Source organism: Salvelinus fontinalis, chromosome 8 (genome assembly GCF_029448725.1).
Source record: "Salvelinus fontinalis isolate EN_2023a chromosome 8, ASM2944872v1, whole genome shotgun sequence".
Lineage (NCBI taxonomy): Eukaryota > Metazoa > Chordata > Actinopteri > Salmoniformes > Salmonidae > Salvelinus > Salvelinus fontinalis.
The window spans coordinates 27,309,204-27,326,489 of record NC_074672.1 but is presented as its reverse complement, the minus strand read 5'-3'; the positions used below and the strand labels follow the sequence as shown (position 1 = coordinate 27,326,489).

The following is a 17,286-nucleotide window of genomic DNA, read 5'->3' as shown; positions in this document are numbered from 1 at the left end:
TATGATATCTCAAGTGAACAAGAAGCCTACATACAATTGGCAGTAGATGCAGTGACACAGCATTTAACCCATGTTAAGGTTTTGCATTTAATGTCTTAGGTCTATATTTTCTAGTGAATTCGTTGATCAATTCCAAAGGGAATGCATTTTCCAAATATTGACACCACAATATGTACAATTGCTAAAATGGGTTAACAGCTAATACAGCAATACCATACACATTTTTTATTGGAATCTAAGTCTTTTTAATTTGTGTATGCGAACCATTTGTATTTTTTATAAACTTTTGTAAAATACTATTAAAAATACTCCCCCAAATATTAAACATTGCTGCAGTATATTGTATACTATTTGACTATACTAATTCATATTATTTTACACCATCAAAGCCATAGAAAAGACTGATGATCAGTAGCCTATCTGAAAAAAAGAATTAGAGAGCATGGTATTATGCGAATTAATCTAATGACAGCAAGAGCAAAGCTCCGCAATCATACATTCTGCAGACCTCTACACACCCACATTAAAAACCATGCTAGTCATGTGCAATAGTAAAGATAGGTAAATATTTCAAAAAATACTGCGTTTAAAACACCTCTAGTGGGAAATCCACATGGATGATTCAGAATGGCTGCATGGGATCTTTCCTCAGTTAAATTAGCTGCTTAACGGGGATGGGGAGGAATCTATCACATGGCAACGTGAAGGAGGGGGTTAACACTACAGCATGCGCTGGTGTCCCAGAGGACTGTTGCTGCCACTTGCCTGCCTCTCCTTCTGCAAGCCACACTGACAGCAGACCAAACAGACATTTTCTCTCTCCATCCTCATAGCTGTATTAGGCACAGGCAACTGCGGACACAGAGATAACATAAGAAGAGAGAGGGTCAGGCTGTGTTGGAGGTTTCCTCTATATTACTACCTCGTGCATTTCCATTAGAAACCTCTCCCCCCCCCCCCCTTTTTTTTTGCAGTGGTATGAAAAGACGTGATGCCTGTGAGGCAGTACAGAATGGGGGAGGGGTAGAGGAGGCAGACACGACACAATACGAATGAGTGGGAGTAGGGAGGAGAGGAGGAGAGAAGAGGGAGGGAGAGAGTGAGCATTTCTTGCAGACGTTCAGGCTAGCAGAGAGGCATGCGATTGGCTGAGGGGGAGAATAGCATCACGGCCACAGTGAGGGGAGCTCTGAGGATGCACGGCTGAGCTGGGAGGAAACATTACATTCACTGGGAGTTTGCATGGAGAAGAGCTGAGCCTTCAACCAGCTGCACCCTGGGAAGTGGCGCCTTCTGCAAATTAATCGGTCCCTCAGGTGACATCATTTGGCCTCTACCATTCTCCTAAGGACTCTTCACATCCAGCCCTCATTGATTCGTCTGTTCTGTCTGCTCTAATAGCCCTCCATCTTCTTCAGCCATGAACTACCTGCGCCGGCGCCTCTCTGACAGCACCTTCATCTCCAACCTGCCCAATGGCTACATGACGGACCTCCAGAGGCCTGACCCTGCTCAGCCTCCTCCCCCAGCTACAGCAGGCCCAGCCTTGGCTGGGACCACGCCGCCTGCCACCTCCCCTACCCCCTCCCCTGCCCCAGAGAGGAAACCCCAGCTGTCCCAGTCCAGTGGGGCAGGCTTCTTCAGCTCCATCACCAACGTAGTCAAGCAGACTGCGGCCTCAGCAGGACTGGTGGAGCAGACCACGGTCACGACGCCCAAGAAGTTTAAGATCCTCCTGGTCATCGACGAACCACAACAGGAATGGTGAGGCAACATGCTGTGTCTTGCTGTAAAATGGTGTACTGTAATTATGTGAATTATTGTGTTGATGTATGTGTTGTTTGTGTTCTGTAACATCGGAGCGGCTCTTGGCCAGGTCACTGTTGTGAAACTGATATTCTGCTCAGGTTCCTTCTTGAAAAGAGGAGCTCTCAGATGGATCTGGCTTGTGGTAAAGAAAAGGTTGAAACAACCTGTCAGCCAACAAGTATGGCGTCCAACTCTGCTTATAAGATTTGAACAGGTTACTGCTGTGGGTGGTCTGATGCCAGTGCAGGTCGCTCTAATGACAAAACACAGATGCAGCTACTCAGGAGGAAACGAGGAAACAAAGTCCACTGACTCACCATGTTAATGACATTACAGCATCAGGGAGTCTTTTTATGGCTTGCCTCACCCAAATACGGTGGTTTCCTGCAGTAATTGACAGGCATTCAGGGGGTTTATGCCCTTTTTGACAATATTCAAATTTCAAAATGACAGATTGGCCTTGGAGCAGGAGGAAAAGTCTATATATTTTGAGGATGTTTGACCAAGAAACCCATGTGAATTCTGCTGCTATTTTTAATATTAGGTCAGTTTCTTGCAACCACCTGTGAGCATGCTCCAGACTTAAACCCATTTAATTGATTAGTCTGATCAACCCAATGTACTCTAACACGGCTTTGCATCATTGTTGAGAAAGGCAATTTCATGAATATTCAACAGCCAGTGAGAGCATGGGAAAATGCATGTGTGTTTTCTCTATTGAGTAAATACTGCGGTGCTTTCCAGTCATCAGTGAGGTTTCCTTTCCCTTCCCGCTCAATGATAGGATCCCTGGTCACATGACCACCTGTCCACAATTACAGAGAGTCAATCCACAGAATTTATCTTTGGCCAATCATGCAAAGACAACACATGGCATCATTGTAGGAATAGGTGATACATAGGCTAGTAGTAGCAATAGAAATGGAGCTAAAAGGGATGTTATGTGTGTGCTCTGCGTTACAATGCTAGTTCAGATGGACACCTCTCTTTAATGCTGTGTGTTGAGGAGGCAGGCAGGAGAGAAGGCAGATCATGACATGAATCCAAAGAGCAGATGGCATATATTAAAGATCTAATGCAGCTGTTTTTTTGTGTCAATATCAAATCATTTCTGGACAACAATTAAGTACCTTACTGTAATAGTTTTGCATTAAAATGGTCAAAAAGAAACAGAAATTGCTTCTTAGCAAAAATAACTGTTTCTCAAGCAAGAATTTTGCTAGGATGGTCTGGAGTGGTCTGAGTAAGGAGTGGGAGTGATATGTAATCAGAAAACTAGCTGTTATTGGCAGAGAGGTTTGGAACTCTCTTTGTTATTGGTCTATATAAACTTATAGTGCCTGGTGATGTCACCAGTCAGGCCAAAACTCCACCCATGCAAACCCTGCTGATTTAGAAGTATGTTTCATCAGCTGTTATACAATATGATACAAAACACCTGAAAACTGAATTCTGCACTGGGCCTTTAAAGGGATTGCACAGCATCACTGACATGTAGCTATTGCCTCTCCTAAGAGCTACTTTAAATCAAGCCTCTTTTTCCAATGTTCTGTAAAATGTATAGCAACTGCAGTGTTGTGAGTGAGAGGGTTTGCTTATTATATACTAGATGTTGGCAAGGCGGATTTATGCATTAAGGAATTCTACAGAACCTTTCAGTGACAGACACAAACTTACATAACTGTCTGCACAGCATCCCACGCCAGACATCCTTCTTCATATCACATATCCTGCTTTGAAGAGGTAATTGCGAGATATATCGTAGATAGTAGGCCTACATTATCACATAGCAGAGTCCTGAAGAAGGTAGCATGAAGATCGATGTTTTTAGATTTTGTGATTCTTGCTATGTGTTTTGTCTTGTGAATTCAAATTAACTAGTTATATTTGCTTGAACATGGTTCCTTAGCATCAGCTGATTTTCCTCAGACATGTGTAGCTATATAGAGTGGTCTATATACAGTAGGCTATGTGCAGTAGGCTATATACAGTGGTCTATATATAGTGGTCTATATGCAGATGGAAACTGTAGCCTGAGGGACACATCTGCATTTGGATGACATGTTGCTTTCTGGAGAGTGGCTATTCCAGGAGTCCTGTGTGTATGCATGATTCATCTCACCATGCAAAATGGCTGCTATCACAATAACAAAGGCAGAGTGGACAGATTCCGTTTATTGGCATATGGCATACTGCAGATGCATTTATGATATTGATGTGTATACATTTACATTTAAGTCATTTAGCAGACGCTCTTATCCAGAGCGACTTACAAATTGGTGCATTCACCTTATGATATCCAGTGGAACAGCCACTTTACAATAGTGCATCTAAATCTTTTAAGGGGGGGGGGGGGGGGTCAGAAGGATTACTTTATCCTATCCTAGGTATTCCTTAAAGAGGTGGGGTTTCAGGTGTCTCCGGAAGGTGGTGATTGACTCCGCTGTCCTGGCGTCGTGAGGGAGTTTGTTCCACCATTGGGGTGCCAGAGCAGCGAACAGTTTTGACTGGGCTGAGCGGGAACTGTACTTCCTCAGAGGTAGGGAGGCGAGCAGGCCAGAGGTGGATGTATGTTGAATAATTGCAAGCTCCTTTTAACAATAATGACCACTATGCTTGCACTGCGGATATAGCCTATAGCCTAAGTAATGGTAGATATTTGAATACACGTCACATTGTATCATGGCTGAGGGAGCCCATTAAGGTAATAGAAACCCAGATAAATCCTAATAAGATCATACTCATGTCATTTTTAAATGATGCTGGCTCCACATCAACTCCACATAACTTTTGGCTCCACATAACAGCAGACAGTCAACAACCTGAGAAGAAATGTAATCATTCTATTCTTATGGGATATGGGAATGCATCTATAATCATTAAATGTACCAGGATTGTTTTCTGTCTAATACCACATAGAGTAATGCGAATCATGACCGGACTATCTGCACTGACTCCATTTTGCACTGACTCTATGCACACTCACAGGACTATCCACACACTCACACATACTTACACTAACATACACACATACACTTACATTCACACACACATAACCCACACACATATACACACGCATACAGATGACACACACACACACACTTTCACACATTCACTCATCATATATACTGCTGCTAATTTGTTTTTTGACTATTATTATTATTATTATCTATCCTGATGCCTAGTCACTTTACCCCTGCATTCATATACAGTACCTACCACAAATACCTCATACCCTGACACATTGGTATGTTATTGGTACTCCCTGTATATAGCACCATTCTTGCATGTTTTTATTTATCTTGTGTCTTTACTCAATTACTTTGAACACTGCATCGTTGGGAAAGAGCTTGTAAGTAAGCATTTCCCTGTAAGGTCTACACCTGTTGTATTCACCGCATGTGACAAATAGCATTTGATTTGACATCAAAAGCCTGGAATTTATCAAAAAGTCAACAGTTATGGAAACATTGAAGACATCTGAGTAAATTACGTTACCTTTCACAAATCATCTGTAGAGCCATCAGCTGAAAGATCTCTCCAGCTAAGCATTTCATTGTTAGTCTACACTTGTTATTTATTAAGCGTGTGATGAATAATACAATTTGATTTGATTGATTTTGATTTGATTTGAAGCCTCTCCTGGCATCGTTAGCTGTTTCCCTGTTTCATGTTTCCACCACTTAGCCACTAGAGAGACCTGCCACTAGCTCCCAATGCCTGCCTCAGGCTCAGCATCACGTCTACATTTCATGTGTCTACAATAACAGTGAGTCAGTTCTGAGGCCCTCTCAACTTTTATAGTCTTTGGGATTGGTGACAACAGCAATGTGTTAAACAATAGGAGAGCTAGCTAGGGGACGTTTGCCACTGTCTGATTGCCCCATTGATTGTGTAATTTCTCGTTACTCTTTGGCCTTTTAGCTTGCGGTTGTATTTCATAAGGATGAGCTGTTTATGACTGTAGGTTTTTACTTTGGTGTCGACATTAGCTTGTCTTTCAGCTCCCAATAAAATATCTGTATTAGCATGTCTGGTGGTGATTCATTGTTAATTAAGTTTACTGATGTCACCATGAAGAGCATAGGCCCAATTACAGATATGGATGTGATAAATACGTAATCACTTAATTGTCTTTGAGTCTAGAATTCTGGAATACAGGATATTCTGTTTGAACAAGAACAGTATTTAACCGATAAAATTATCAGATATCTACTTCAGACAATATATTACAACTTTAGTGTCTACTGCATCTCCTCCATTTTCAGATCTGATCATTTTTAGTCTGTAGGCCAACCTCATGTGATATCAGCTCTGAACTCTTGGCTAAAGGGGGTTTGAGGGTTGTGTTTCAGTGTGGGATGGGCGGTTTCTGGGTCAGAAATGTTGTGCCCTGTGCAAGAGATAAAGACAGAGGCTAACAAGCTGCAGTATAGTAACCTTAGGACAGAGACTGAAATGGAATCTGACAGGAATACTTCATACTCACACAACAGAAGGCTAAACTAGGCTATGACCACTGGTTTCAGGCCTAAACACAAACCTGCTGCTGATTATTGCATGGTAGCAATGCGCTAACATCTTTCACAGTTTACGTCCTTATTATTATAGTTATGAATGTTGTTGCTGACAGTCCTTGTTTCTTGGCATTATCACTTCAGGGATTTAAGAAACCTTTCCTCCCCTTCTCTCCTACTCAACTATCTTAATAAGACTGTTGATTAGTTGTTGCTATGGAGAGCTAGACAAATTAACTTGCTAGAAACCAAACAGAGATGAAAACAGAATGTTCTGAAAATGTGATAAACTGGAGAATAGCACACTAGTATAATGACCAAAGCTTGCCTCAATGACAGTGATTGTGCCAAATCATCCCTCCATTAGTGTGATTATATATTTAGCTAATCTAATGAAAATGGATTTAGAAGTAATTGCTCTAAGAATGGGTAAAATAATTCACAGTGTCAGGTTCTCTGTGAAAATGACATTTGTCTTTCTATGGCGTAGCAACTGTGATACTCTAGCTTTTTGTGAAAACATCATGGCTTCTGTAGTCATATGAAAGGGCATTTTTTTACCATAATGACACTCTCCCACTGTGTACCACACATATCATGCTGTCCTTGTAGGAGAGATCATGGCTCTAGGACTGACACCAGGCCTGTATATCAGATCGACCGTCTGACACTGCTGCCTTCAAATGCCTCTTATGCTAGCTTTACATTTACATTAACTCCTCTTTCCATGTACGCCATGAAGTGTACAATTCCCTTGTCCAAATATGTATATCTGCATCTGGCTTCTATACATTTAGCATGACTCCATGAACGACTGTTGTATGAAGGCAGTACCGTGGTGTCAGAGGTTGTCGAGCTGGAGTTGATCTGTCTTAAGATGCACTACAGCCAAGGGCCTAAGACAACGCATTATCTGTTATTAAAGTGTTATCTAGGGAACAGTCTTCCTTTGTGAAACCCTGACAGAAATGGGACAGCACTCACTCACAGAATGGCTGCTCAGTGCAATATCATCCTGCCTCAGAAGGAAACATCAAACAAAGCAGCACTTCTATTCCCTAGCTGCTCTTTGCCTGCTACCTGTTGGAAGTGGCATGGCAATTTCCCCTCGACTGACAGACTTTCAAATAGCTTTAAGATTGCATACTCTCTAGTGGTTCTGTATTGACTTTGTGCGTTGTAGGAATGAAGCATGTAGGCGAGATCACCGTTACCATTATACTGGAAGTATCACAAATATGGCATAGTGAAGACGCCTCTTCAGATCTTATTGATATACTAGCATGGTGAGATGAGTTGGACTACTGCTTGAGCTTCTCTGTTTCAGAGGTTTGGAGATAACGTAGAATAAAAGTAATTTCCTGAAGTCAGAAATAAACACCGATATATCAGAGATTATAAACTGGGTGGTTCGAGCCCTGAATGCTGATTGGCTGAAAGCCGGGATATATCAGATCGTTTACCATGGGTATGATAAAAAAACATATTTTTACTGGTCTAATTACATTGGTAACCAGTTTATAATAGCAATATGGCAACTCAGGGATTTAAAGTATATGTTCAATATACCACGGCTAAGTGCTGTATCTAGGCACCCCGTGTTGGATCGTACATAAGATCAGCCCTTAGCCGTGGTATATTGTCCATATACCACACCCACTCAGACCTTATTGCTTAATTAGAGTGGGAATCAGGAATAGAAATTTCCCCTAACCTTTGATAAAGGATCAGATGGTTACGGTTAGGATTGGGTCTGTCTTGTGATAGGAATGCTGTGCTATACATTAAAAGGTGGACAAGGACAGATGGAACTGTCTCACTTATCAGACAAGTGTCAGAGGTTTGCTCTTGCCTCTTACAGTAGAGAGACAGCGATAGCCATTACTCATTCACTCAGTGTCGTAAAGTGGATGTCACATACTGACTAGGAAAATGAAGACAAAATAGGCCTGTTAGTCAGATTTGCATTTCAAAATTATCATAATTAAGTTTGCCTTTGTTTGACATATTAATCTAAATCAACTAATCAACAAAGGCAGTTAGTCCCAGCCGCTCTGTCGTCCTGCCCAGCCCTCTCTCTCTCACACACTCATAATCCTTAAAAGTCTATCCAATTAACATAACACAAAAATCCCCATCTGTCAATTTAAGACAGAGATATGTTTTTTTTGCATGGGCTGCGTCTCAATCCACCGTATGCCCCTATGTCGGCCTTCCGCATTTGGGGTGGAAAGTGGCAGAGCTACAGCGCTGTTTGTAAGACCAGGAGACATCCTGAAAATTGGTCTTTTCACGAAAACATCTGTAGTGTTCGAACTCATATGACCACTCAATGAAAAGATGATACTTTCACGAACGCGATGGTGCTTCTCCGTTTTGCTCTACGACCCCCACAAGCTCAACAAGACCCGTCTGAAGCCGGTACCACCGATGTGTGTAGTTTTGTACCAACAAAGAAAAGGGGTTAAATATGTGTCCAAAAAAGATAACATATCCTGAGCTTTCCTATACTGTATCTCCTAGATATAGGAAAGAGACTTCAAAACCGTATTCCTTATGATTTATTTTTTGACTGTCTATTTTGCCATTTCTGAATGTATTATTCAATGTGTTTCTATGAGCCTTAGTAGTAAAGGCCACATTCAATATTTAATCAAATCAATATTTATTTTTTTATTAACTACAGAGGTCCTAAAATTCTAAATATAATAGCTAAATGATCCATGGTATGACCATCTTAAAATAATTCCATATGTTAGCTTAGTAGCTGCTACTCCCCACCGACTCACTCACTCTGTCTTTTCTGTCCCGTCTTGGACTTGGGCATAGATCATTTGAGTATTAGAGCTATTAGAGGACATTGGTATGCACCATTGTTTTTTTCCCTCACAAACGCTTCTTCACATGATATGTTCCTTAATAGACACATTATGGTCCGACACAAGTGGCATGTGCTTCATTCAATGCAGGAAGGTGTTATTCGCATGTGCAGTGGTCAGGGTGCAGAGCAAAAAAGCAAAGATCAATCAGTTGATTGTAGGTTTAATAATCTCTGCGTCAATGCATAGGCCTATGTAAAGTAACCAACTGCGGTTTGAACCTGGGCCTCCTGGTCACAATAAAACTGTGTTAACTTGCTGTGCTAAATCCAAAGCATTAGCTAGGGAAACGAATGCAGGTATTCAGGAGTCAGCGAAGGTTACTCATCACGTGAGTGTGATTCTGAACCACCTCTGCTCTACACATACATTCAGTACATCCTCAGTACATCCTCCACAAGTTGGAACTGAATCAGGGAGACAGTTGTGATACCCATCTTTACACCAACACTGACCTATCTAAAAGTTCAGGCATTGTGGTTCTGTCTCTGAGTCATGTCTTTGGCTGCCCCACATATATCCATGTATCATAACACAGATAATCTACAGGCTTTTCATTTCCTGTGTCTCTGCTGCTGTGACTCATATTCAGATGATTGTTTTCCTCCACAGCCATAGATAAATCCCAGACTCAAATTAGATCAGCAATAAATTATTCAGCCAGTCCTCACTAGGGTGTGTTTGACATACGGTACTGACGTGAAACAAACAAGTAGAAGATATATCAAATCATTTTTCCCATTGTATTTTTCTTCTGCTAGTAGACTTCGCTGCACACTGCTATGTGTCATTTCAATAGAAAGTGGAAAATATGCTGGTCATTGAAACCTTGTATGGCTCTACTGTAGGCCTAATTGCAGCACATTTTGATTACTTTGGCCATTGAACTACAGCAACATTTTAGAGAAGGTTTGTCATAGGACTGTTTGGGTTTTTAGACCTCCATAGAGAACAGCTATTTTGTAATATTTAGTGGAGGAATATCCCATTGAAATCTGTACACTTCTCTACAGCACGGTTCCAGTTGAAGTTTTGGCCACTGAAAGCTTGACATAATTCATTGGCTAAGAGCAACACCATGGCAACACTGAGGAGAGGAGAGGCAATGCTTTCAACAGTCCCCTGACACATAGTTTGTTTCAGGTCACTAAGTTTGTCTCCATTGATTAACCTCCCTTCCCCTCGCTCATCACTTTAAGAGCATGGCGAAGGTCTCCTGTGTTTGTCCGTGGTTCAATTCAATAAATGCACTGTGTGTGGGTTCAATAATGGCCAGCCTGCCTGTCTGCAGGGAATGAGTGCCAGTACCTCTGTATAGACATAGCTCGATGCTAAGCTGATATTAACACTGGATGCGCTCAGTAGACTAAGATCCACCAGACTAAAGTCCACCAAACAAACACTTTTTTCTTGGACAAAGACCATAGCTATTGAACCAGATCATTTCATCCATTTTATGGAATTGTAAAATGTATCTGGTTCCGAGGGCTTTTGACTACAATGCACCATTCAGTAGCGATCCACTAGATGGAAGCAAACGCTGCAACACGGGGGACTACTTACATTTCATAAAGGACAAAAACACATCAAAACATAAAATGATAAGTAGTGGATATGTCACTACCATGACTTTATCACTTTAACAATTCTCCATGACATATTTATCTGAGGGGAATATGTCACAAGACAGAATGTTTGGGTAATGGTGTGGTGTGTATTTAAAGTCTTTGCTCCATAAAATCCATATTGATGCATTTTAAAGTTAATGAAGTGTCTTATTCAATATTTGTGATTGTAAATTGATGGAGGGCATTCACAGAGAAACGTGATCACAAGGACTCAACACTGATAGATCCTTCTGCTATTATCTCATCATGTCCTCTAAAGGTTCATCAATTATCTTCCCTGTTGCTTAGGGCCAAACTCTTCAGAGGGAAGAAAGTTCACAGAGATTATGACATCAAAGTCGAACAGGTAAGCCTCATTTGGCAAAGTGCATCGATTTACTTTTGGCACCTGTCTCAGATAGAGTTGTCTACATAGAAACCTTTATTCCATTCCAGCCAATACATATATAGCTCCACCCACCAGCCTCCTCTGATCTGTGCCGTGTTCATGACTATTGATATACATTCAGTTAATCAGATAGATCTGTATGTTTTTCTACCATGCAGGCTGAGTTCAGTGAGATCAACGTCATAGCTCACTCCAACGGGTCCTGTAATGTGGACATGCAGGTTCTGAGGAACGGTACCAGGGTGGCCAGGTGAGACACGTGCAGATGCGCACGCACACACACACACACACCACACACAACACACCCACAAGCAAAACAGTATTATCTGAAATCATTGGCACTTCACCAGTGCCCTTAGAGACAATTTTTCATAAGCAACACACTCAATACTCGGAAATGTGCCACATGGAAAATGTGCCATGGTTCACTTTACATGTGAAGGTCAACCCAGTTTTAATTTCTCTCTGAAGCATCTGTGTATTTATGTTTTACAGGTCATTCAAGCCTGACTTTGTCCTCATCCGCCAACATGCCTTCAGTATGACCCAGAATGAGGACTTCCGTAACATGATCATTGGTCTGCAGTATGGGGGCATCCCCAGTATCAACTCCCTGGAGTCCATCTACAACCTGTGTGACAAGCCCTGGGCGGTAGGCAGACAGAAGGCTGGCTGCGTGCAATGCATGAGACTTGTTTATTTGTGTCTTAAGTCAGTGGCATAACTTCACTAATGGATGTCTGTTTGTCTCTAGTTTGCACAGCTAATAAGCACCTACAGGAAGCTTGGTACAGAGAAGTTCCCTCTGATCGAACAGACCTTCTATCCCAACTACAAGGAGATGGTAAGAACGTAATCATGTCTTCTGAAATGTAGCCATTAATGTGGACTTCTTTTTCTTCATTGTATCATGAAACCAGACATAAAACAATACTGTTTGACGGTTTATCACTCAGGTTACCATGCCAACGTTTCCTGTAGTTGTGAAAATTGGACACGCTCACTCAGGAGTAGGAAAGGTAATAATGTTATTAAGGCTTGATATTGTTATTCTGTAGACTGTGGGGCTGCTAGTGGAAGGTGGTGTGTGTTGTGTCCAGGTGAAGGTGGATAACCACAGTAAGTTCCAGGACATAGTCAGTGTGGTGGCTCTCACCCAGACCTACACCACCACAGAGCCCCTCATCGACTCCAAATACGACATCAGAATTCAGAAGATTGGCAATGACTACAAGGCTTACATGTAGGTACTATTCCCCATTTTGTATTCATGATTATTCCTCTGTTGTAAGCAAATGTAAACATATGAAAACCTTTAAATGTTCCACATTTAGCTTAAGGATCTGCCTTTTTTTCAAATAATCCAGAAGTGTAATCGAATTAATCCAAGACTATTGAATTTGTGAATCCTTGAATTAACAATCAACAGGGACTTTAATATGTATACCATTTGTATAATGTCTCATATGTTATAGGAGGACCTCAATCTCTGGCAACTGGAAGAGCAACACAGGCTCAGCCATGTTGGAACAAGTGGCCATGACTGACAGGTATGAGTCCTTAACAGCAGTACAGCACCACTGACAATGCTTCCTTTCTAAAAGGACAAGACAAGACAATGTCAGAAAATGGCCTGTCTCGTTACCAAAGTCAATTATCATTCATGTAGCTCATTATGAAACAATGTAAATGTCTGTCTTGATACAAGTTGGCACTCTGTACTGTGTTCTCTCTGAATTATACAAAATTGATAAAGCCATTTGAGTAATTACACTCCTACATGCAAATGATCTCTATTAAATAGCATCGCACTTGTCCTTGACTGTGACACTATGTAAGACCACTTAGTGTCAGATCTGTACTCCTTGGCCTGTGCTCAGGTACAAGCTGTGGGTTGACACCTGCTCAGAGATCTTCGGAGGGTTGGATATCTGTGCTGTCAAAGCCATTCATGGAAAGGACGCGAAAGATTACATCACTGAGGTAGGTGTTCCCTAGTAAGTGTAAAATATTTCACAGCGCCTGAAATATTGCAGGAATTTTTATGATTAATTATTTAATTATTCAGCTGCTCTCAACACACTGAGGCAGTTCGCTTATTAAATATTTTGAAATATTCAACATCTTTGTTAACCAATGTATTGATGTATTCCATATCCTTGTTATGTCGCTATCTGGTTGTTATGGGAACAGCAGCCTAGACATGTTTCACAGATGGCACAACTGTTGAGAACATGGGATGGTATCCAAACATAGTTCCGAACCATTCAGTTAAACCTTCACTTTAACCAAATGTGACACACAATCTACTGTCCTTCCTTCATAACCTACTCCACGTCCATTTTCTCTTCCTCTGGTAATATTACCATCTTCTGTGTGTGTCAGGTGGTGGGGTCGTCCATGTCACTGGTAGGAGAGCATCAGGCAGAGGACAGGCAGCTCATCACTGACATGGTGGTAGCCAAGATGAACCAGGCAGTAGGACGGACACCCGCTGGGTCCTCTAACAGACCAACCACCATGCAGCCATCACAGGTATGGTGAAGTAGGCTACATACAACACTGTATGGGAATATGATCAGTCATAGTCTCACAGATAGTCTTTTAGAAAATCCTGTTTGAGAGCCTTCACGTGTATTAGAGTTCAGTGTATAACGTCCATATTACTGTGTCTTAGTAACTAGTGTATAGCTAGATTTGTTTATAGCCTTTGTGTATTGCCAGATTTGTATAAAACCAACATTGGATCCATATTCTTGATTAAAAAGTACATTCTTTAAAGCAGTATGAAAACAGAACTGTGTCATAAGGACATTTAACTGTAGTGTCTCTGGGAGTATCACTTAGTTTTATGTGTTTGCAGAGTTGTGGCCAGAAGGAACTGGTGGTTGATCCCAAGACTGGCGCTACACGCCCTCCTCAAGGTTGTCTGCAGTACATTCTCGACTGTAATGGCGTTGCAGTGGGACCAAAACCCGTCCAGGCCAACTAAATAGCCCGCCAGAGAGGAAGTGTATGTAATATTGAAATGACGATGACGTACATTAGCTGAACACAAAGCAGAGAGGAGGGGAGGGGGTTGGGGAGTGGAGAAACGGTAGACGGACTGAGATCTGGCTGGTGTTAGTTTGGTCCAGAGTGTACTGCTGGCCTGGACTGTGTTTTTCCTCTATGCAGTGTCAAGATATACTGTCCACTTGTTTCCCTGTTGATGTAGTGTGCTTGTAACGGTCGCCTCTGTTTCTCTGTAGCCGTGGTTTTCTTTGGGGCTGTTGTTGACGGTGTAATAAGCAGATTGTGCCTACACTGAGTCCAGTGCTACTGTGTGCCACGTGTTTGATTCAGTCATTATTCATAATTTGACCTCCCTCTAAACCCCCCTGTTTATTTCTCAATTTTGGTGTGTACTTTTAGATATGGTCAAACTGGTTTATCGTGCAGTTTGACGTTTGTGTATATGTCAATATGTAAATGTGGGTGCGTATGACTGTATTGGTGATTATTTTCATACATATACTAATATAATAGGTATTTCTTTTTGGTTTTGCATGAATGATACGAAGGAAGGTAACTGTATGTTTTAAATGTCAGATGATCAATCAGGATGTTTCTTTAGTGACATCACTGGTATAGTTCCAAACTACTGTCCCTGTGATTTATGCATTGTGAATGTGTCATAATATGGAATACATATTGTATAAGTTCTACATAAACAACCAAGTGTTAGTGCCAAGAAAGCTGATGAGCACACCAATATATACAGCCAGATCACTTCTAAGTAGACCTTCATTGATTAAAAGGAGGTTCGAGACATGAAACGTAGTTGCTGTTCCTTTGTCCATTATTAGCAGATAGACTACCCATACTTCGCACAGTGAATGTTGAAATACAACCGACTCCTAGCAAGACAGTTCTTTGACAGTTTTATAAACTGTCTCTATGCACAGAACACAGCCATAGATGTCTTCATGTGCATGAGGACAAACATATTAGATAACTTACAAAATTACAATAGACTACTCTAGCTTTTTGAGAGAAATAATAAATATTAGACTTTTGTTATCACTCAGCACTTATAATCACAGTCCCCCACTGTAAATATATGGGATTGGTTTGTGGCAGCTGCAGTTGGATCAGGAGAGAGGAGAGCTTATGGTAGAGTTAGAGAGTAACTGTGATAGTAGAATGCTCTCATTAAGATTTGTTAACAGAATGACTCTAGACGTGTGTCCATTATCTAATAAGATTACAGTAATAACCATTTCCTCTAAGGCCTATGATGCATGTATTTGTGATATTTCAGGAAGTGAAGTAGTCCAATTAGTCTTGTCGCTTTCAAATATGTTATCAAGTAGAAAAACTAAATTGTGCTTCAGTAAAATAGTCAAGGTTTTACATAATATATTTAAATTACTAGGTATAAGGTTTCTGATACCACCATACACATACCATCCATGCTTAATATCAATGACCGTAGTGCCGTTGCCATGACGATGGTGATGCTGCCCTGTATTGCAGTGATGATATGCGTGGAGTTATGCTTATGTTACTGCCATTTAAAGATTCTTTGACATATTTGCCTTATCATACTCATACTGAGTTAATGGAGAGTGCAATATATATGTTTTTAACTTTATATTCTTTATATTTTTAGTACCAGATCTTCTAGCATAATTTATTCACAGAGCTATATTCACAAGTGGGATACAAACATTTTCCCATAGCTAACACTGTTGTAAATTAAAAACACTTGCATTAAGTAGTAGTTATTAGAAGCCATGCATGTGTCCTATTTGGTGAAATGGTCGTACAACTAAGAATACATCTACATCAAGATAATTGTAAATGTGTGTCCCATTGTAAAACACTTTGTAAACTAACAGAATTGTACAAACAAACTATGTTTGGCAAGCTCAGTGTGCAAGTTCTTTTCCTAGGTGTATGAAATAACATTGTGTCTGTGCAGATAGCCTAACCCAGAGAGTAACCCTGTAAAAGCCTTGCCTGTGGCTTTATGGTTTTGTGTTTTGATTTGTGGAGTAAAATGCCATGACATATCTACAAAAGTGAGGATAGAGCGGCGGCACCAAGGTCCTTAATAGTTGCATAGTGCCATATTTGTTGTGTAACTGATTGATTAAAGGAGTTATTGTCGGGGGAAATTCAAAATCAGCCATCCTGCCCAGGTGAAAATCCTTTGCTGGTTCAGTTTTCCAAACCTGCTGAGTTGCAGCTATTTGGGACCAGGGTTGCTACTACCTGTTAAGTGTGCACTCTTGGAACTAGTGTTGAACTGTTTGAAAAGATCCAGTACAGATAACAAGACATTGTAGAAACATACCCCACACTGATATTTTCCCCCTGTCACTGGCAATAAAGCTTCCTTTGCAATATATGTTCAGTCTGTGTTGCCTAATTTGTGGTTGTATAAAATATATGGTTGTATAAAAAAACTAGGCCTATATCAATGAGCAAATCAGCCTATATTGTGTCACTATGTACAGTGTATATATAGTGGAAAGGGAGACTCCTTTAAAATGTCAGTTTATAGAAAGATATGTGGAGCAAGAAGACCAACAAACACAGGTGAAGAAAGGCCTACTAATGGTAGTCAAAGTATGTATTTTTCATATCATATTATTAAAGTTTGGAAAACCAAATAAATGAGCAAACATATTGGTTGGTCAAAACCCCTCCATCTATACCCTCATGAAGCATGTTCACCCCACATTGCATTGCTTCTAATGCATTACAGATATCTGCATTATTGTAATATCGTATCCTCCCTGCTTTGTGTTTTTTTATTTTCAACTTTTACCTCCTCCATTGACCAGTGTTGATTTTAGACTGTTTACTGTTATTGTCACATGGTTTTAGGGACAAAAGGCCTGCTCCAAAGTCATCTCCTAAAGCTTCTGCTAAAGACTCAAGCCAGAGGCCTACCTCAACCACACAGCACCCCCATCCCCAGTCAGCGAGTCAGGCCAAGCCCAGACCAGGAGGACTGGATGCTCAACAACCACTACCACCTCCAGCACAACCAAGACAGCTCAACTCAGCACCTC

At 41.0% G+C, this 17,286-nt stretch overlaps 1 protein-coding gene across 1 annotated transcript; it reads left to right on the top strand.

Moving 5' to 3' along the window:
• Positions 1-782: 782 nt before the first annotated feature.
• Positions 783-16,616, top strand: LOC129860998 (synapsin-2-like). The gene is made up of 11 exons (XM_055931998.1): positions 783-1,764; positions 11,122-11,179; positions 11,380-11,471; positions 11,717-11,873; positions 11,976-12,065; positions 12,178-12,240; positions 12,322-12,464; positions 12,697-12,771; positions 13,102-13,204; positions 13,607-13,756; positions 14,085-16,616. The coding sequence occupies exons 1-11, from the start codon at positions 1,421-1,423 to the stop codon at positions 14,211-14,213; spliced, it is 1,404 nt and encodes a 467-aa protein (XP_055787973.1). The 5' UTR covers positions 783-1,420; the 3' UTR covers positions 14,214-16,616.
• Positions 16,617-17,286: the final 670 nt, after the last annotated feature.

Bases quoted from the DNA above. Each gene is read 5' to 3' on its own strand.
- LOC129860998 (XM_055931998.1), top strand. From the start codon at position 1,421: ATGAACTACCTGCGCCGGCGCCTCTCTGACAGCACCTTCATCTCCAAC. The intron at 11,180-11,379 runs GTAAGCCTCATT...TCTACCATGCAG, and splicing joins ATGACATCAAAGTCGAACAG to GCTGAGTTCAGTGAGATCAA. The intron at 13,757-14,084 runs GTATGGTGAAGT...ATGTGTTTGCAG, and splicing joins CCACCATGCAGCCATCACAG to AGTTGTGGCCAGAAGGAACT.